At 56.8% G+C, this 20,543-nt stretch overlaps 1 protein-coding gene across 2 annotated transcripts in view; it reads right to left on the bottom strand.

The window, feature by feature from the left end:
* The window catches only part of EPHA2 (EPH receptor A2), a 31,335-nt gene extending 13,223 nt beyond the window's left edge, over nucleotides 1-18,112 (bottom strand). Inside the window, exons 1-5 of one of the 2 annotated variants that reach the window (XM_023193536.2) lie at nucleotides 17,892-18,112; nucleotides 13,024-13,091; nucleotides 10,509-11,178; nucleotides 632-787; nucleotides 203-535 (exon numbers count right to left, since the gene is read on the bottom strand). In XM_023193536.2, the coding sequence (XP_023049304.1) occupies nucleotides 203-535; nucleotides 632-787; nucleotides 10,509-11,178; nucleotides 13,024-13,091; nucleotides 17,892-17,982 (1,318 nt within the window). In that variant the 5' untranslated portion in view covers nucleotides 17,983-18,112. The remainder of the gene's footprint in view (nucleotides 1-202; nucleotides 536-631; nucleotides 788-10,508; nucleotides 11,179-13,023; nucleotides 13,092-17,891) is intronic. The other variant, XM_023193537.2, reaches the window with a different exon arrangement.
* Nucleotides 18,113-20,543: the final 2,431 nt, after the last annotated feature.

The following is a 20,543-nucleotide window of genomic DNA, read 5'->3' as shown; positions in this document are numbered from 1 at the left end:
TCCTGACCTCGTGATCCGCCCGTCTCGGCCTCCCAAAGTGCTGGGATTACAGGCTTGAGCCACCGCGCCCGGCCCGAGACTGTGCCTTTAACCACATACTCTGCTATCTCTCTCTAAACACACCCGAGCCCCAGGTGGCCGTCCTCCTTAAGCCCCACCTGGGCAAGCCCCATAGGGCACAGCTGCCACCCCTGGACCTCACCTGTCTGGTTGATGCTGACACTGGCAGTACGGAAGCTGCGGCTGGTCACCAGGCCTGAGACGCCGTTGCGGGCCTCCACGGTGAAGGTGTAGTTCATGTGAGGCTCCAGGTCGCTGACTGTCACACTGGTGCGGGTCAGTCCGTGCGGAGGCTCTGAGTAGCGCACACTAGCCTCACACGGCCCACACTCCCCAGACTCGGGCCAGCACTGTTCGCAGGTGACGCTGTAGACGATGTCCTCGCGGCCCCCGCTGTCCTGAGGGGGGGTCCAGCGCAGCTCCACCTTGGCACCCATGCCCACGGCCGTGAGGTAGTGTGGGGCGGAGGGGGGTCCTGCACAGACGGGAGGAGTCAGTGCTCTGCTGGACCCAGGCGGTCACGTCACATGTCACCCTCAGTCACGCCATCCTGACCCACTGCAAGACTCACGTGTGCAGGGCATCGACATTGGGTCCTGAGGTGCCCGGAAGAAGCCTTCCTCACACTCGCAGGAGGTGGCACCCTCAGGGGATGGCAGCGTGTGCTCAGGGCACTCCAAGCAGGGGCTCTCAGACACCTCAAACTTAAAGAATCCAGGCGAGCAGGCTGGTGGGCACAGGACAGACAGAGCACGAGGACATCAGTTCAATCTGCTTCCACCCCACGAGACTGTCTCATTCCCTCACCAGGGACCCCTGCCCTGCAAACAGGTCAATAAATCTCTGTGGACCTGTTTTCTCGTTGGCAAAATGTCTTCTGATGGAAAAATGCATGGCAAGAGCCTAGCATGTACCAGGCACCCAGGAAGTGCTTCACACACATGCTGCAAACCTTTGCTTCACTCCCCACTGGCTCCTGCAAGAAGCACCACGCCCCTGAGCCTGGCATTTAAGGCCATACCTTGCCTTTCAGCTAACCAAGAATCCCATCAGAGTCTAGCTAAGCACTTCACCAAGCACGCTGCCCACCGGCCTCATCCCCATTCATCCGTGCAGACTAGCCTGTCAGGTCCCCAGCTGGGTAGCTGAGAGCTGCCCAGGGCAATGACTGCCTCTTCTTGACCATGTGTATTTGTTGACTGTCACCACCACCCTGACTCACTGGCCAGCCTCATCAGTTCAGGATGCCATTCCTGCAGGTGTTCCCTCCAGCCCAGGACCTGCCCGCCTTTCCATTCGGGGCTGACCAGGAAGCAGGAAAGGCCAAGCCCCCCGGCATTTTCTCTGGCTCTGCTTCCAGGACCGAGTCATATCCGCCCCTCACAAGGACAGCCAGGAAGTGACTCTTCCTCCCCCAGTGGCCAGTCCTGTCCTGGCCCAGCAGGCTGGGGGCTCAGGCACCTGACTCCGGGGGCTTCTTCCTCCCACCACCCTATCCTGTCTCATCCTGCCCCTGCCCTAAGCACCTTCCTGGCCCTACAGGCAGGAAGCTGCCCAGACACAGGGCTCATGGTGCAGGGCTGTCCAGGGCTTGGGCAGCTGCTGAAGTGGATAGGGTGGGTAGAGGCCACCCTAGGGAGCTCCCCCAACAACCCTACAATTCTAATCCTTCAGATTGTTCTGGTGAGAGGGTCCTGAGACACCTCCGACCTCAGCACCATGTTCACCACACACACAATGATCCTCTGCTCTGTGCCTGGCCCACCCCCAGTGCTGGGTATGCACCAAAATGAAAACAAACCCCTGACCTCAGGGAGCAGAAGCACCTGACAAGGTCTGTAAGACAGAGGGAGGAAACGAGCTAAGGGCTAAGAGGGTGGAGAAGGGGAAACAACCTTGGCCAGGAAGTCTGAGAAGTCACAGGGGACATTTTGGTTGGGGTTCAGAGGCTGCATAAGAGTTCAGCAGGGGAGTGATAGATATTGGGAGAGGGAGTTAGGAGTGAGAAAGAGCATGACTAACACGGAAGGTATGAGTGGGTTTGTGGGCACAAATGTGGGGAGCAACAAGCAATAAAGCAGTTGAGAAAGGCCTTGAATGCCAGGCCAAGAAGCTGGGACTTTATCCTGGAGGCAATGGAAAGCTGCTCGAGGTCTGACGTGGGGAGGTCAGATTCCTGCTGTCAAAAACATCTGTGCCTGGAGGCAGCTTTTGTCCAAGACCCTGGGGACAGCCTGGCTCCTAATGGCCTAAGGATAACGCCCTCCAGGGAAGCCAATTTCAAGTGCCCTGGCCCAAGCAGGCCTGCTAACTCTCAGGAACAGAATCTAGAGCGAAGACTCTCTTTGTCCAGTCCCCTGTGTAAGCAGAGGTGGGGAGGGGGACCAGGAGTCAGGGGAACAGACTCAAAGGACATCCAGCTCTGTAAGGTGCCAGATTGTGACTTCCTGCTAATGACTCTGCTCTCAGAAGCAGGCTGCATCCCTGTCCCCTCCCCACCCTGGCCCAGGGACCACACAAACAGCCACTCTCACCTCCTTGGCCCATCCTGCTTCTGCAGACCCTCAGCATTGGCGCTGTGAGAGCTCCAGCACACAGGCAGGGAAGGGGGCTTGTCCTGGGTCATGCAGCAGGACAGAGGAGGCCCGGGACCTAACTCCTGCTCTGCACAGAGCCTGGAGTCCCGGTGACAATGACCGCCAATAAGCACCTACTGTGAGCAGGGCTCGGGCTGAGCACTTTACACTCATTTAGTCCTCACAACAGACCTGCTATATACAGGCACTATTAGTGCTCGTTCCACTTTGGAGGTGAGGAGAGACAAAAAACCTTGCCTAAAGTCACCAAGCTCCCAAGACGGGAAACCAGAACTCAAACTTAGGATGTCTGATTTTCAGCCTCTCTCCTCTCCCACTCCTTTTTCTTTTTTTGTTTTTGAGATGGAGTCTCGCTCTGTTGCCCAGGCTGGAGTGCAGTGGTGGGATCTCAGCTCACTGCACCCTCCGCCTCCCGGGTTCAAGCAATTCTCCTGCCTCAGCCTCCTGAGCAGCTGGAACTACAGGCACCCGCCATCACGCCTGGCTAACTTTTGTATTTTTAGTAGAGATGCAGGCTGGTCTCGAACTCCTGGCCTCAAGTGATTCACCCATCTCAGTCTCCCAAAGTGCTGGGATTACAGGCGTAAGCCACTGCACTGGGCCTCTCTTTCCACTTCTGTTCTTAGGAACACTTCAATTTGGAGCAAAGAGCAATCAACATTCTGAAACAAGCCTGAAGAGACAGGAGATAAGGCCTGACCCACTTCAAAAGCCAGAAGCTCCCGACTAATTTCAGAGCAGCTGTGGGTCTCTGTGTTGTGGAGGGAGGGGGAGGGCATTGCCCACCACAGATCTGGGCACTTTTGTGTCTGTGAGCAGAGAAGTGTAGAATCCAGCCCAGGGGGTTGGTTGGGTGGCTAAAGTGGTCTTCTTCAAGCCCCAAATGTCTTTCAAGTCTCCTATTGTATTTGGAAACCCATGAGTATATTGCATCCCTCCCCATAACATATCTGCATGATACAAAAATAGCTCTCTCCTCCCCCAGATCTTTGAGCAAAACTGAGACTCCAGAAAGCCGGGCTGTGTTTATCCTTGGGTTTCAATTCCCCCAAACGCCCTGACTTGTCTGCTGAGGAGACTTCACCTGGCTAAGTGCTGGCTCCAGGTGGTCCAGGGCCAGCAGACTTGGGAAGCTCGGGGGCGTTCCCAGCCCAGGCTCTCGGGCCAGGCAGGGGCCATAAACCCCCACAGCCTGGGGCTCGGACCCATTGAAGGCTTTAGCAAACCCTCACAATGTCCTGACTCCCCACCGTGCGACTGCTCCTATGCCAAGAGGAGGAAGTGGGGGAAGAGATGGGCTCTTTGGCCCCAGCGCCTGGGGGTGGCTTGCCTGCTGCCGCCAGGAAAGAGGGAATTTGGAGAGATTTCCGCTGCGGATGTGCCAGATAATACAGTGGAGAGGCAGCGTCAACAGGGCATGTGCCTGCCCGATGAGATGTGCTTCCCCTCCTCCAACCACAGAGCTAGCAGGGCCTATCTCCAGGACCCCGCCAGAGTTTCCAAGTACTCAGGGGTCCCAGAGTTCATGAGTAGGACACCAGCAAGCCCCTGTGTTCTTCCTGACTTTATCTAGTTGGATTTCCTGGCATTCTGGGCGGGCAAGTGGGGACAGGGGTCACACACACTCAAACACACCCACATACACTAAATACCTACTGTTCCTTGGCCAACCAGCAAACTCCTATGCATCCTTTAATACCCAGTTTAAGCTCCTCTACACAGCCCTCCCAGACTGCCCAATTCCTGGCCCCCCTGGCCCCCATTAGGGCATCTATTAATCTTATGTTTACCAAATAGAAATGGGCACTTCATATGTGTCTGGCACCATGTTGGGTGCTAGGATATGATGGTGAGACAGATAAACACTGTTTCAGCTCCACGGGAATTCATAACTTGGCTTTCATGCTCCGTTAGAAACTACTCCTGCATGTATCAGGAGCTTCTGTGAGACTGGCAGCTCCTGAGGAGCAGGAATGGAAACCAATTTATCTGTGTCCCATGGGCCAGCAGTGCTCAGTTAATGTTTGCTGAATGGAAGGACAGATGGATGGATGGATGGATGGATGGATGGATGGATGGATGGATGGATAGATGGGTGGGTTGGTGGGTGGATGGGTAGATGAGTGTGTGGATGGATGGATGGGTGGATGAATGGATGAATGGATGGAGAAGGTATGAGTGGGTGGATGAATGGACAAGTGGATGTTTGGGTTGGTGGGTGGACAGGTGGATGAGTGGGTGGGTGGACAGATGGATGGATGGATGGGTGGGGAGGATGGATAGATGAATGGACAAGTGGATGGGTGGGTTGGTGGGTAGACAGGTGGATAAGTGGATGGATGGATAAGGGATGGATAGGTGGGTGGGTGGGTAGAGGGAGGGAGGGATGGATGGATGGATGTGGAGGATGGACAGATGAATGGACAAGTGGATGGGTGGGTTGGTGGGTGGACAGGTGGATGGGTGGATGGATGGATGGATGAGGGATGGATAGGTAGGTGGGTGGGTGGAAGGGTGGATGGATGGATGGGTGAGGGGATGGGTGGAGGGGTGGATGGATGGATGGGTGGAGGGGATATGAGTGGGTGGATGGATGGACAGATGAATGGACAAGTGGATGGGTAGTTTGGTGGGTTGGCAGGTAGATAAGTGAATGGATGGATGATGGATGGATGGATGGATGGATGGATGGATGGATGGATGGATGGATGGTGGATGGAAGATTGAGTGGGAGAGTGAATGGGTGGCAAACCTACCATGTACACATGAAATATGCACTCCAGGGCCAGAGAAGTGAGCAGTTTCAGCACCCAGAGAGACACTGTGGAGAAGGTCCACCAGGATGCCTACCTGCCTTGCACAAGAGCCTAACTTTGGCACACCTGTGGCACACCTATGGAGAGCTGTTCTGGCCCCGGTTGTCTGGCAGGCCTGGGCCACTCCGAGCAGGGGAACTGGGGCACAGTGGCTGCACCTCCAGCTATACCCTGGTTTTTCCAGTTCCTGATGCCCGCCCCTCAGGTGGCAGCATGAGGTGACTCAGGGAGACGCCCTTATCGTGACGCAAGTCCAGCCCCCAATGGAGCCCCTCATCCCAAGGCACAGCCACCTCCCAGGCTGGCAGTGGCAAGGTTGTGAGGTCAAGAGGTCATGGTGGCAATTCACCTAGGGCGAGTCACCGCCCAAGCCAGGCCCAGCAGGCAACTGCAGGAACCACCTTGGCCCAAGGATGTGGAGCTTGGACTTTGTCTCTGGGCCCTGACAGACGGCAAATGGCGACCTATGGGTTACTGACCCAGCAAATAAGGGAGCTGACAACCTCAGGCCATGGTGGCTTCTTGCTCCCAGCAGGCCCTGTTGTCCCTGCAGAAGGGGGGCTGCCCCCAGGACCCAACGGCTGCCAGCACCCTGTCCTTTTCACACACACCCTAAAGAGCTATCTGCAGGCACATTCCTCCACCATTGATAAGCACCGCTCCCCACACCAGCCCCCGCTCCCCACCTCAGCCCCCGCCTCCCGCTCCCGTCCCGCCACCAGCCTTTCATCTTCTGTTTGCTTTCCCTCGCCTCCTTCCTTCCGTTCTGGGGACCCACTTACCTCCAGGAGGGAGAGAGGGAGGGTGAGAGGGAGGGAGAAGCCGGTGCCCGCCCAGCGGAGCTGCCAGCACCTAGCTTTGCCCCCAGTGTGAGCTGAGGGTGGGGCAGACAGGGCACAGAGGTGAGAGACACCATGGGGGGCTGGGGGTGCTGCCACCATGGTCCCACCTCTGTAGGCCAGAAGAAACATCACAGAAATAAGGCCCGGTGGGACTTCCCAAAGAGGGGACAAGCCTGCGAGCCACAGTCAGCAGCTCCCAGAGTCCCCCACCTGGGGAACCACCCATGATGTGATGGAACAGGAATCCTGCCACAGCCCCCGCCACGGCCCGAGACCACCCTGTCTAACGACCGCCTTCACCAGAGCCATACCCTGGCCAGGGGACTCCTCCCTGTCAGCTATGGACCTTAGGCCACTTGGGCTGCAAGCAGTGGGACCTCTCCTCACCACACTTGAGTCACACAGTCAACAGTCCCCCGGGGTTCAGACTGAGCCCCCGTGGGAAACCACAGGAGGGAAGCTCGGATCACCAGGTTGGCAGCGTCCTTCAGGGCCACAGGTCCAGCCCACTCATTTTACAGATTGGGGTGGGACCCCGAGGGGACCTGCTATGGTCATACAGCCCGTGGGTGGAAGGACACACATCAGGGGCAACTGCCTTCCTGTGCCAGGCTCCCGTTCTCTTGGTGACTGTTCACTGCTTCCTCTCTGGGCCTCAGTTTCCTCATCTGCAAAATGGGGACCAAGTCCTCATCCTCTCCGGGTTGTGTGTGAAGAAAGAAGAAAGCCCTGATTATGAGATGTCCAACATGGTGCCTAGAATGGGGTGTCCCTATGAACTGGGGGATCGTGAAACAGTAGGGGGGGATATCCCCAAGGGGCTGGGCCCCTTGAGGGAGCAGAAGCCTCTCAGGAGGGAATCTCCAACCCCCCACAACCCCAGCTTTGGCCTCCCAGCTGTTCAGCTGAGCCGCTGGCCAAGACCGCTGGCCACCTGCTCACCTGGCCAGCGGTCCCCAGGGCTGAGGCGCCAGCAGGGGCCCCGCCAGCTCAGCTGCTGAAGCCAGCATAGGAAGCGGAGACAGGGAGACAAAGCAGCCCCCAGGGACAGCGGTCAGCCCGAGTGACTCCACTGTCCGTCCCCGCAGGCAGGGCCGGAGGCGGGGCGGGGGAACCAAGGGAAGCTGGCTCATTCCTGACATAGTTCACGGGAGCGCTCCGGGCAGCGTGCCCACCTGCCGCACACAGCACCTGGGAGGTGCCTCCCTTCCTCTGTCCACTTAACTCTTTCCTGAGCTCCAGGCTTCCTGGGGAAAGAACCCTGAGGAGAAACGGACAAGCTGGGAATAACCTAGACAAGGTGCCAGGTGACCTCAGGGTGCCCCGCCTTGCTCTGGGTCTGGTTTGTCACCAGCAGGAGCCCCAGTGAAAGAATCTGGGTCTCCAGGCCTGGGAAGGGTCCGGCAGGGAGGGCAGACCTCTGATTCTCCCTCAGTGTGCCCAGCAGTGCCCTCTCCAGGACCCCTGCCTCCAACAGAGCCCCCAAGCCCCTGCAACAGACCCTGCCATCCCCAGGGCTGGCCAGAGAGCCTGCCCCAGGGCCAGGAGCTGAGTCAGGGATTCCAAAGGAACTGGTCACTTCCCGCCCCATTTCCTGACCCATCCTGCAGCCTGGGCACCGCTGCGCTGCCTGGATTCAGATCCTGATGCAGCCACATCCTAGCTGTGTGACTTCAGGCAAGCCTCTTTACCTCTCTGAACCTCAGTTTCCTCATCTATCAAATGGGATTGGTCACAGTCCCTGCCGCACAGAAAGGCAGTGTGGATTCCACTCGCACGTCTGATAAAGTGCTTGCTTGGCTCAGCACCTGCCCCTCCGACGGCTCCTGTATATGGTAGCGACTGTCATCACTTCCCGTGGCAGCATGGCCAGGGGCTGCTGAGAAAAGTCTAGAGGCACAAAGAGGAGCCAGCTGGGCGTTCCTGGCATCTCACGCACCGGCACCCATCCACACTGAAAGGAATTTTGGTGGGAGGAGCCTGAGGAGGAACAATCCGGCAATAGGTGACTAGCGATTGACAGGGTCCCACCAACTAAGTAGGAAATTTCACTCTTGGAAACTTGTCCTCCTGCTGGGCTGATCTTCCAACAGGGGGCTGCTCGGCTCTCTGCAAACAAAATCTGCCAGAACCCTGACCCCCCACCTCTAGAGGAGGGAAGGCTGCCCCCCTTCCTGGAGAGACACCCCCACCCCAACCGTCCGCTTATCTCTGTGGGGCCTGTCTCCCCAGCCTGTGGAAAGTTTTCAGCTGCCCCTCACCCCCACCCCCGCATTCTTGTGCGAGGATGTCATGTAGGAGGAGCCTGCTCGCCCCACTGGGCTGCCTCGTTCCCGGGCCCCCCCAACCCACAGTCATTGTCTGAAACTGGGAGTGTGCATTCGAGGTCACCAAAACCAGGGGCCGCTTGGGGAAGGGGGGCTCACTCAGCAGAGGGGAGCTGGGAAGACAAGGGGGCAATGGGATGGGCCGGAGCAGAGCCTACACCACAGGCTTATTATGGTCAGAAAGGCTCGTAGGGAACTTCTCATCCGGGGTTTACAGACCGTGTTAAGTAAGGTTCTGAGGACTTGCTTTGGGAGGCAAGTGGGGCCTATCACAAAGGGCTTCAAGGTCCTACAACCTTTCAACCCCCTCCAGGGGCTGCAGGATCCATGGCTAGAAAACAAGCATAAAGTCTGCTAGTGCTGTTGAACTTTCTCATTTGACTCAAAGGAAACCCAAGGCCAGAGATGAGGGGGGATTTAGCCAAGGTGTGTGCATTGCAGCCACTAAACCTCCAATTCCTTAACGTCCCGCTTATCTCAGCAAAGAAGATGCCAGAGAGAGGGGATGAGCCAGCCCTCCAAAGGTCCGCCTGCATTCCACAAATGCTCTGCCTCATGGCAATTTCCAGAAAAAGTCACCCATTGAAAATCCACATTGCTGTGGAGATTTCCGCTGTCACTGGCTCTGGCCACACCACGCCACAGCTTCCTCCATGTGAACTCACTAATGCCCAAGCCTCATTCCCCAAGGAGAGTCTGATTTAACTGGGCCCTTTTCTGGGCCCAGCGTGTCATCTATAGAGGCCCCAGTGGAAAATCAATAGAGGCCCCAATGGGAAGTTTGTGGCCCTGCGGAGATTCAGACAAGAAAGGCAGACCCTTGGCCCCCCTCCAACCTCTCCCTCAACAAAAGCATTTCCCAAAAGCTCCGCTGGTGATCCTGAAATGCAGCCAGGGGATGTGCACCCTGGGTCCAACTCAGTCACTTCTATGTACAAAAGAGGAGTTTGAGGCTAAGTACCTTGCTTAAGGCCACATAGTGAGTTGATAACAGACATGGAACTCGCTCCTGGTACTCCACCATGGGACCACAGTGCCGCTGCACAGGAGCTACTTAGTATACATTCGTGGGATGAATCAAAAATAACAGCCACATTTAAAAGCACTTACGTGGCAGGCACTGACCTAAGCGCTTTACTGTTAAGTCATTTGATTATCACAGCCACCCTACGAGATAGACGCTATGATCATCTCCATTTTACAGATGAGGAAACTCAGGCACAGAGAGGTCAAGGAAATGGCCTAAAGCCACATAGCTAAAAATGTAGACCTGGGATTTGAACACAGCCATTCTTGTTCTAGAGTCAACAGTCATAAAATCCACATTCTACTGTTTCTGAATTCATTCATTCTTTTTTTTTTTTTTTCCAGACAAGAGTTTCACTCTGTCACCCCAGGCTGGAGAACAGTGGTGCGATCTCAGCTCCCTGCATCCTCCACCTCCCAGGTTCAAGCAATTGATTCTGGTGCTTCAGCCTCACAAGTAGCTGGGATTACAGGTGCATGCCACCACACCCGGCTAATTTTTGTGTTTTCAGTAGAGACAGGGCTCCACTATGTTGCCCAGGCTGGTCTCAAACTCCTGGACTTAAGTGATCCACCCACCTTAGCCTCCCAAAGTGCTGGGATTACAGGCATGAGCCACCGTGCCCAGCCACAATTCATTCATTCTTAATGAATGAGTTAATCCAGCCTTAATAAGGAAACTGATGTCTGGGAAGGATCTATAATTTCCACTAACAGAACTAATGTGTGTCAAAGCAGGGATGAGCCAAGATCCCACGATTCCAAATCTAAAGACCAGAACCCCGGAATGCAGCCTGTCACTCCAGAACCCCTTCCCTGCCACTCAGAACCGTCACTCACCCTGGCAGGCATCCTCCACTTTCTCGTAGCCTGCCTGGCACAGGCACTGCCCAATGGGCACCAGCCACTCGCCATCCACTGCACAGTGCATACGGGGCTCTTCACCCCCTGGTGGCACCACAGCATGGTCCACACAGGTGCCGGCCACAGTGGCCAGGGAGGGTGCATCAGAGCCGGCGATGGTCTCAGGAAAGCGGGCCAGGCCCTGCAGCAGCTCGGGGCACTTCTTGTAGTAGACACGGACGGAGAGCAGCGCCACACAGGCACCGATATCCTGGAAGGCCAGGTAGAAGCCTTTGCGGGTGAGCGGCCCCACAGAGCGCTCCTCTACGTTCAGTTTCACGTGGCGTGCCTCGAAGTCGCTGCTGACGGTGATCTCATCGGGCGCAATGGTGTCAATCTTGGTGAACAGGCGCTTCTGGAAGTTGGTGCCATAGTCCAGGTCCGACTCGGCATAGTAGAGGTTGAAAGTCTCCTTGCAGGAGCTGGCGCCGCCAGGGAAGCTGTTGCAGTCACGCACAGTAAACTTGAGTTCAATGAAGATGCGCTCGGCCTCTCCTCGGTACACCCAGTTGGTGCGGAGCCAGTTGTCCTGGTCGCCAGACATCACGTTGCACACGGAGTACATGTAGATCGGCATGTCATTCATGATGTTTTGCATCAGGTCCCACTGTGAGGGGAAGACACAGGTTAGTGTGCACAGGTGCCTAGGGAAACTGAGGCCCAGGTGGCAGAGTGGGGCACTAGGAAGACACTTTCTGGTACGTGCTCTCCCGGTTCTAAAGTGAAGGAAACTGAGGCCTGGGGCGGGTAGGGGATGTATCCATAAGTGGCTGAGCCAGAATCTGGCCCCTGGTCTCTCTCTCACATGTCTGGAAGCTGAACCTCTCTATTAGACTGTGAGCCTGCGGGTGGAGTCCGGGGCTCCATGTGACCTCAGGTGGGTTATGCTCTCTAAGCCGCAATTTCCTCATCTATACAATAGGAGCAAGACCCCCTACCTTGCAGAATTTCTGTGAGGATAAAGGACAGAATATCTACACTGGCCGAGCACAGTGCTTGGCACAAGGTAACAGGCATATGGGCAGATAGTTTGATTATTGTTACTGTTAGTATTATTCAACGCACATGCATGTGTGTTGACAAGCACAGGAGTGGCATTAAGTCAAAAACAATGGATGATCCTCTCCGTCATTTAGAATCTGGCTTCGGAGCAGATCAACACGTTCCTCCCTCCCTGGATCACAACTCAGCCTTCTCTGGAAAGAACTCCCAGGTTAAGCCACAGTTGGGCCAAGTGCCCCCTGCCACCCAGCTCCCACAGTTGCCCATGTTCCCCTTGCCCTGTACCCCTTGCCATTTACCAAGGTGCACTTGGTACGGCACATGGGGACACCTACATCTGGGCTCCCACACGAGATTCTGAGCTCCTTGGCCAGGGTCTGCATCTAATTCACCTGTGTCCCTAGAGCCTGCCTGAAACAGAGTAGGTGCTCAGGGAAGCGTTTATTGAATGAATGAACAAAAGAATGGATGAAAGCACAGGGGAGGAGAGAGGCCCAGGCTATACTGTGGGACATTGGCCAAGGCCCTACATGCCCTTGGGCCTCAGTTTCCCACTCTGTAAAATGCCTGGGTTGTATTAGGTGATCCATGTTCCCTCCCAGCTAGACTTCCAGGATCCTAGGAACCTGCTCAGGGCTACACCCCAGCCAAGCCTGCCCAGAGCTAGGGTGACTAGGGACAAGAACCCGACTCATGCAGATCTGGCCAGTTGTGGGGACTATTCCAAGTAGCCCCTGGGAGACAGTCCCCTCTCTCAGCTCAGGGCCCCAGGACGAACTCAGCAAGGGCCCACTGTATAGAGAGGGAAACTGAGGCCCCGAGAGCCGCAGCATCTTCCCCAAGATCACACAGCAGACACACACAGCTAGGGGGGAAAACCTCCAGCCCCTGCCCCCATTCCTGGTCACATCAGGACAGCATAGCGGGGAAGACCTGGGTGAGAACGAGGCAGAGAAATGCAGCCCCCTACAGGAAGGGGAAACAACAGCTGGAGGTGGGAAAGGGGCGGGCAGGAAGGAACTTGATCAGGTTTTCCTGTTCCCTGTCTCTTCTTCACCTCTCACCTCCTGGGCTGAGATCTCAAGACAGGGGACACCTTTAACCCCTTCCCTCCCAAGAGGTGGATGGGGGGTGTCAGAGATCCCTCTGACTGTCAGCCTTTCTGAAACATGGAAGGCCCAGCTCCACTAGGGCCTTCTCTGTCTCCCCAGTTCCCCCCACCTTTCAGGCTTACACCCACCGTCCCCAGTACCTTCCCATGCCCATCTAGCCCTGGCCTGGGCCGGCTGCCTCTGAGTCTGGTGTGAGAAGCTGGACCTTGAGCCGGAGACCTGGCTGAGCTGCTGAATTGAAGCCATGCCCCATGCTCCCTGGGCCTCAGTTTCTCCATCTCTACAGGGGACCAGCAGCCCCATTCCCACACCCCTCCCAACCCCAAAGGCTTACGTACTCCTTTGCCATACGGGTGTGTGAGCCAGCCGAGCTCCCCTCCAGCTGCAGCAAAGTCCAGCAGTACCACTGAAAGAGAGAAGGGAGACGGGGTGAGCCTGGGGGTGTCTTCAGGAGTCAGACCATGGCAGAAAAGGTGAGGATCCCTCCAGGAACCCCAACTCTTAGACAGAGAGAGAGAGACCCCACCACACAGGGTCACCATATCCAAGAAAACCATCCCTTGACTCATGAGGGAAACAGGCCCAGAAAAGGGATGGAACCCAGCTGAAGCCACACAGCAGGTTGGGGTCAGGACTGGGCCTCTTGTCTCCCAGGCCAGGATTCCAGCCATGCTGCCCTCCTCCGTTAGTCCCCAGCTGGCCAGAGCAGGCCAGGGAGCTCAGCCCGGCAGGAGAACAGCAGCTGGGCAGAGAGCTTGACTGAGCAGGGTATTAAATGACACCACACCGCCCCGTCTGCTTCCTTGAACAAGGCCCTTCGGCAGCACTTCACATGCATGTGGGCCTTGGGGACACTGGTGTCTGCTTCTGCCACATTCCCCGCAGCAGGAAACACACCAACCCCACTCAGGTCATGTAGCACACACATATGCACCTATATGTACACGTGCATCTTGTGGCACTCCAAGAAGAGAGTCCCGTTAACAGGTGGGAACAGCTCCAGGGTGGAGGAGGGAAGGGGGTATCTGGAAACCGATCTTCTCACCACAAAAGCCACAAAGCAGGCAGGATAAATCCCTGAACCCATAGGGCCCCTAAGAGGGGCCCAAAGATACAGCTGGCGAGGTCCCCTCCCTGGGAAAGTCACTCCCACCACCCCTGCCCCTCACATCCTGACCACTGCCCTGCCAGGGGTGCCAGAGTTTCCTGGGGAATCAGGGATGAAAGCCCTTGTAGGGGACAGTCTAGGCCCAGAGGGACCAGGTGTCAGGACCATCCTGTTCCCAGAGAGGCAACTGGAGCCTGGCGGAGGGATGCACTCCCAGGGGCCTCCCTAGACCAGTCCTGCCCTTGGGCTCCTCCCACTGATCCACCCCAGGTTCTCCGCCAGGCTCAGAGGCCATAGCCAAAACCTAAGACCCTAGGTACTGCCCCCGCTCCATTTCCAAGTAAAGTCCAGGTAGCTGCCAATAAGTGCTACCCTCCCTACAGGGTAAGGAGATTGGAAACACTGAGGCACAGAACCTATGCAAGATGGATTCAGAGGGTAAAGCCCTAAGGTGGGGGTAAAGAAACCAAGTCAGTGCTTCCTTTGGGCCCTGGAGCATGAGGGATCTGCCTCAGAAGCCCCATTCCTCAAGGCCAAGACCGGAGAAGGGCTCAAAGGGTGGACAGAGCTCCAGGCAGGCTGGGAGCAGGGATGGACTGGTTTGGGGAGATGGGAGCTGGGCTCTGAGGGTGGTCTTGGAAACCCCTTCCTGAAGTGACATGACCCTCCTACCTGGGCTGAAGGTCCCAGGCTGGGGCGTGAAATGCTGCCACCCCCACTACTGACCGGGCCAAACCTCTCTAAGAAGGGTCAGGCAGCCCAGACAGGCAAGAGGAAATCCAATGTGGCACCGGCCCCATGGCAGAGGCTGTGGGGATAGGGGAGGGAGGCTGGGGGCAGCGAGGTGGGCAGGGGCAGGGATTTGTTCAGACATGCCCAGGGCCGGGGCTTTGAAACTCACTAACCCCACTAGCAAATGGAATGTTCCAGCTACACAGGAAGGAATCTGGAGGCTCCTGATTTCAGCTGGGTGGGTAGGACAAAGGTTCCTCACAGTCCTGCAGCCCCCCCTCAGATTGACAGGAGGCTGAGGTCTGTGCCCAAGTGAGAGGGCTCACCGCTACCAGGCTTCTAAAGGGTTAACCTGGCATGGAGGGCCCTCCCTTTCCAGCCTAGGCCTGGCTCTAGAAGTAGCACAGGGCTCAATCAGAGAAGAAAAGAAGCCCTCACGCAGGAAGAAGCCCCCCCCAGCCCCGGGTTTCCAATCTCGGCCCCCTCCCAGGGAAATTCCCTCAAACCAACCACCAGGAACAGGAGGCGCCCAGCGCTGGGTCCCTCCGCCCTGACGCGGGCGCGGCTCTTTCCCCAGGTTCTTCCAGAGACAGAGGCTCCCACTTCCCTGGAAAGGGTGGGAGCCTGGGAGCCCCTCAGCTGCCCCAGACAGCTTCCTGGAGAGGCTTAGGCTAAGCAGGGCTTATCCATGAGCCCTCTATCCCCTTACCTTCCCATTTCTGTGGGGAAGAAAAAGCAAAAAACACCTCCTTCTTTGCCATGAGTTCCATCGTAAGTGCCATCTTTGTGGGTCCACATTGCTCCACAGTTTCTTCCACAAATGCAGGACTACCACCCACTGCCCTGTGGTTCCCTCCCTGCTCCCCCCATTCCTCTCTAACCAAGACTAGCTGAGCCCTATAGGAAGCAGGGAGGTGGGGGCTCTGGGGAAAACATGAAAGAAAAGGGGAAGGGGACAGAGGGCAGACTGGGCCGCAGCAGAACCAGAAACCAAGGGCTTTCTGGCACTCTCCAGCCCTCTTCCCATCAGCAGCACCCCAGCTCAGCACCCCCTGCCACCCGCCCAGGCCTCTGCCCAGCTATGCCAGGAAATCTACCATGACACCAACCATAAGGCAGGCAGGGCCTTGGCTCCAGCAGCCGAGAAGCGGGATGCTTAGGTCTGGTCCTCTGTTCAGAGGTCCCTGGTTGGCAAGGACTTGGGCTTCCCTCAGTTTCCCCATTTGTAAAAAAGAGAGCAGATTCAGTAGCTGTTGACGACCTAACAGAAGCCACGTGGGCAACTAAGTACAGCCTAGGGGCAAGGGGGCAAGAAAGAAGTCCAAAGCAGCCTGGGGGTAGGTGAAAAAGGCAACTGTGTCCTCCTGCCTGCCCCCTAAGCCACCCCCAGGCCGTCACATCACATCCAGCCTGGTTCCCAGGAACTGAAACCAGCAGCTGCCAGCTGGGCCATCATGCCCACGCCCACCTAGGCACACTTCTCTAAGGAGTCTTTCACAGGGACTCAGAGTCGAAGCAAAAATGTACCCCTACCCCAGTGCAATACACAAGCCTTTCCTCGTGCATCCCATGGGGTGTGGGGGTGGGGTTTAATCACAGGCTGGGGAGAGGTGGACGCAGGGGACAAGAACAAGGCAGCTCCAGGCTTCCAGGCCGGCTCAGGGCTGCAGCAGCAAAGCACCCGCCTAATCCCCCACTCCCCATGGGCAGCCGAGGAGAAAGGCCTGTAGTGATTCCAGCTGTCTCTCCCCTTCTCTCCAACCACAGTCCCTCAGGAAGAGGGAGGACCAAAGGTTGGTGGGGCGGATATTGAGGGTGGCAGAAATCCCTATGAGCGCCTCCTGCAACCAGAGGTCCCAGTTGAGACCCGGGTCCTGTCACTCCAGAGACTGAGACAGGATGCCACCACCACCACCTGCCACTGCACAACGGCTCCAGATCTGGCCTCTTTTTCTCCCAACATGGAACAGCAAAACCTTCAAACCCAGTTTGGGAGGCAGAAAAAGAAGGAAACAGGCCGGGCACGGTGGCTCATGCCTATAATCCCAGCACTTTGGGAGGCTGAGGTGGGTGGATCACCTGAGGTCAGGAGTTCAGGATCAGCCTGGCCAACATGGTGAAACCTTGTCTCTACTAAAAAACACAAAAATTAGCCGGGCGTGGTGGCGGGCGCCTGTAATCCCAGCTACTCAGGAGGCTGAGACAGGAGAATAGCTTGAATCCGGGAGGTGGAGGTTGCAGTGAGCAGAGACTGGCCCATTGCACTCCAGTCTGGGCGACAAGAGCGCAACTCCGTCTCAAAAAAAAAAAAAAAAAGAGGAACTTCTCACCCGGCTTCCCCCTTGTGGAGCCTGAGGAAACCTCGCTGTGCCCAGGCAGGCGGGGAAACCTTGCCCTCACTGTTGGAAATTGAAGCTGGCCTCGGCTGGGTAGACAGCAAGGTCCTCGGCCAGGGCAGGAGCCCCCATCCTCGCCGCGACCTTAGCGGAGGGACAACATCCCCATCACACACCCGCCCCGCCATGAGCAAAGCCTTCGGCCCCTCACCCTGCGCGGCTCCGGGAACACTGGGGCGGGGGTGGATGATTCAGTCCCCCACCCCCGGGTGTCCTGACTCCCTGGTGGCCCTGGGCTGACAGCTCCAAACGTAGGGAGGCCGCGCCCCCACCTGCCGCATTTCCTCGTTCTGAGTCACCCTTGCTCAGAACGCTTGACTTTAGGACTTCCTGTCCGCACTCGCTGCCCCTAACCTGCCCCGGGAGCCCGGGAGTGCGGCTTGGGAAGGAGGGAAAGGAGTGTGTGAGCAGGGATTGGCCCGAACCTTCCTCCACGCTCTCCCCCGGGACTGGAGGTGAAGGGGGGCATGGAGAAAATCTCAGGGAACAGGGGCTTCGCCAGGGGGCTCCCGTCCGCCCGAGCCCCCTCCTCAAACTGCGAGGCCTGCACAGTATGCCTTCTCCGCAAAACCCCAGCAAGTGGGTTAGTGAATTCAGGTCACTAAGAAGCTGAGCCCGCGGAAAGCCTCCCAAACACCCCCTTCTCTAGGGGACTCCCCACGCCCCCCGCCGGGACGCGTTCCCGAAGCCGCCGCCTGGACTGCAACCGCGTGGCCTGCGCCGCGTCCTCTTCTCCGCAGCCTCCGAGGCCCGTGCGACCAAGTTGAAACCCCTTATTCTCCGGAGCCCCTATGACCCCGGTTGGGGGCCAGGGCTCGCCTCGATCGCAGCCCGTGCGCCCTCGGGACTCCAGCTCGCCGGGACTGGGCGGCACCAGGTCGGTTTCCAAAGTTGCGCGGGTGAAGACGCGCCGGGCCCTGGGGGGCACTGGGGCCCGGGGACCAGGGGTCCAGACGCCGCGCGCACTCACCTTCCTTGCCCTGCGCTGCCGCTGCCGCGGCCGTCGCCAGCGCACAGCCCCACAGCAGGGCGAAGCAGGCGCGGGCTGCCCAGAGCTCCATGCCGCGCTCCTCGCTCTCGGTCCGATTCCCCGAGCCCGGCTCCCGCACACCCGCACGCCTGCACGCCGGCCTCGGTGTCCGCTCCCGCCCGCCAACCCGCGCGCAACTTCTGCCCCTCCTGCCCCGAGTCCTTAATGGAAGTTGGGTGAGAACCGACTCCTGTTCATTCATGCCCCGCGTGACGTCACCAAGGCCACGCCCTCAGGAATGTCTTTAAAGGGGCCGGGCTGGCACCCGGAGGAGAGGGAGGGGAAGTCCGAAGGGGTTTGGAGGAGGACCTTGGGGCCCTCTGGACTCGCGGGCTCTCCGCGGGCCGCAGGCCCTCCAGAATTTGAGCGTCTCAAAGCGCCAGCGCCCCTATGGGTTAGTCCCCAGGGACCTCTGAGCCTGGGATCCTCGTTGCAAACGTGGAATGGTTTTGCGCTGAGCCATACCCATTCTGTCCTTCACCTCTGAGACAGAGCTCAATGCGACTGAGCTCAACGCTGGCCTGAAGGCCTGAGCTGAAATGGATTGGGGGTCCAGTAAGCAGTTGCCTCTTAAGCAGCAGGGCTGGGAGAGTGGCCCAGAAATAGACCCAGATGCCCTCCTTCCTAAAACCCTTGAAGAGTGTACCAAGCTGTTGATGGTCAAGAAGAGTATCTCTGTTCGGAAGCCTCTAAGCCTACTATGATCTAAGAGTAGGTTCATTTCCTCTGGCAATGGATCAGACATGCACTATCTTATTTATTAATCATTCTCATCTGGGAGGCAGGGGTCGTCAAGAGGAAACTGAGGCTCCAGGAGCAGAAACAACATGCCCAAAGGGTGTACAGTTCATGGGTAGTAGAAGTAGGATTTGAATCCTGGTGGTCTCTGCTTGAACCACTGCTTCTTTTTGGGGAAGGGAAGAAGGAGCGGCCGTGCAGAGCGCCCCAGCCCCCCACCCTGGCATGGCAGGATTGGTTGATAGGTTTTGACGCTTTGGAGGACACCTGCCTACCACCTGCTCCTTGATAAGGCCTCTTCACAAAACTTCCTCAGACATGAGCTCATCTCCCTTCCTGACAGAAGCGGCTAGTGTGAGTGAAACAAACGGCAAATGTGCTCTGGCCGGCCTGCCCGGCCACCCACGGCTGCCTGTTGACCAATCACCATTTGGCCAGTCTAGGAAGAGCAACTGTGGCAGGCCTGATTTCCTGGGAGGCCCCAGACTCCCTTTGCCTACCTCTTCCTCTCTGACCCCATCCTTGCTTCGATGCCCGGGACCTGCTACCCAGGCACCTGGGTCCTCTCTGCCAGATATGGACATCTTGGCCTCTTGCCTTGGTGCCTGTTCTTGGGAAGCGGGTCCAGACGTCTCTCCTGCAGGAGGAGAGGAAGGGTTAATTACAGGTGTTGGGGTTAATTAAAGCCTTTGACCAAGAGGATAGGAGGAGAGCCTTGGTCCTCTGAGAGCCTGTGAGTATGCAAGTGCCTGTGAGAATAAGTGCATGTGTGTGACGGTGTGAGATTGTGTTGAATGTGCATGCATGTGTGTAGACATGAGAGTGTTGATGTATGTATGACTGCGTGTGTGTGTATGGACATAAGTGTTGTATGTGACCAGGCATGGCGGCTCACGCCTGTAATCCCAGCACTTTGGGAGGCTGAGGCAGGCAGATCATTTGAGGTCAGGAGTTCGAGACATGCCTGGCCAACATGGTGAAACTTTATCTCTACTAAAAATACAAAAAAAAATTAGCTGGGCGTGGTGCCACTCACCTGTAATCCCATCTACTAAGGAGGCTAAGGCTGGAGAATCACTTGAACCCCGGAGGCAGAGATTGCAGTGAGCCGAGATTGCACCACTGCACTCCAACCTGGGCCAGCAAGACTCGGTCTCCAAAGAAAAAAATATATATATATTGGTATATGTGTGTATGAGTGTGTGTGCATGGGCATGAGAGGATTTAGGTATGAGTGTGTGTGAGTGTGCATTTGAATGTGTGGATTGTGTGGATGTGTCTAGATGTGTGTATGAATGTGCATGTGGGTGTGAGAGATTTGTGTATGAGTGCATGCGAGTGTGGATTTGTGTATGCATGTATTTGTGAGTGTGCCATGCTTCGCAGTAGTTGTGGAGTGAGTCCGCAAGTTTCTGAACAAGTTATTTCACTTTTCTGAGTCTCAGTTTGCTCACTGGGAAGATGTAAAGCCTATTTCAGAGAGTTACTGTAAAGATCAAATAAAGTCATGCATGTAAACTACAGGGGCCAGAACTACAGAAAGCACGCATGAAATCTCAGCTGTTACTGGGTTACACACAGTTCAGCAACAGGAAGCCACATCCGTGGACAGCCGGGCATGTGTTGTGCCCAGGGCTCCGTGGACAGGCACATGGGGTGTGTGGATGAGTGTGAGCATGTGTGTAGTATGTGGTTTGGATAAGTGTTTTGCATGTTGTATTGGAGCCTCTGGGCTAGGGGTGCTGGTGTGTGTAAGACTCCATGTGAGTTGTGTGGAAGCCACTGCTTGTACATGTGTGTTATATGCCATTTGCAGGCTCCATCTGTCAGATGTCTCACTAGAGGACACACTGC

This window comes from Piliocolobus tephrosceles, chromosome 1 (genome assembly GCF_002776525.5).
Source record: "Piliocolobus tephrosceles isolate RC106 chromosome 1, ASM277652v3, whole genome shotgun sequence".
NCBI classification, from domain to species: Eukaryota; Metazoa; Chordata; class Mammalia; order Primates; family Cercopithecidae; genus Piliocolobus; species Piliocolobus tephrosceles.
The sequence above is the reverse complement of the archived record's forward strand: the minus strand, read 5'-3'. Positions and strand labels throughout refer to the sequence as shown.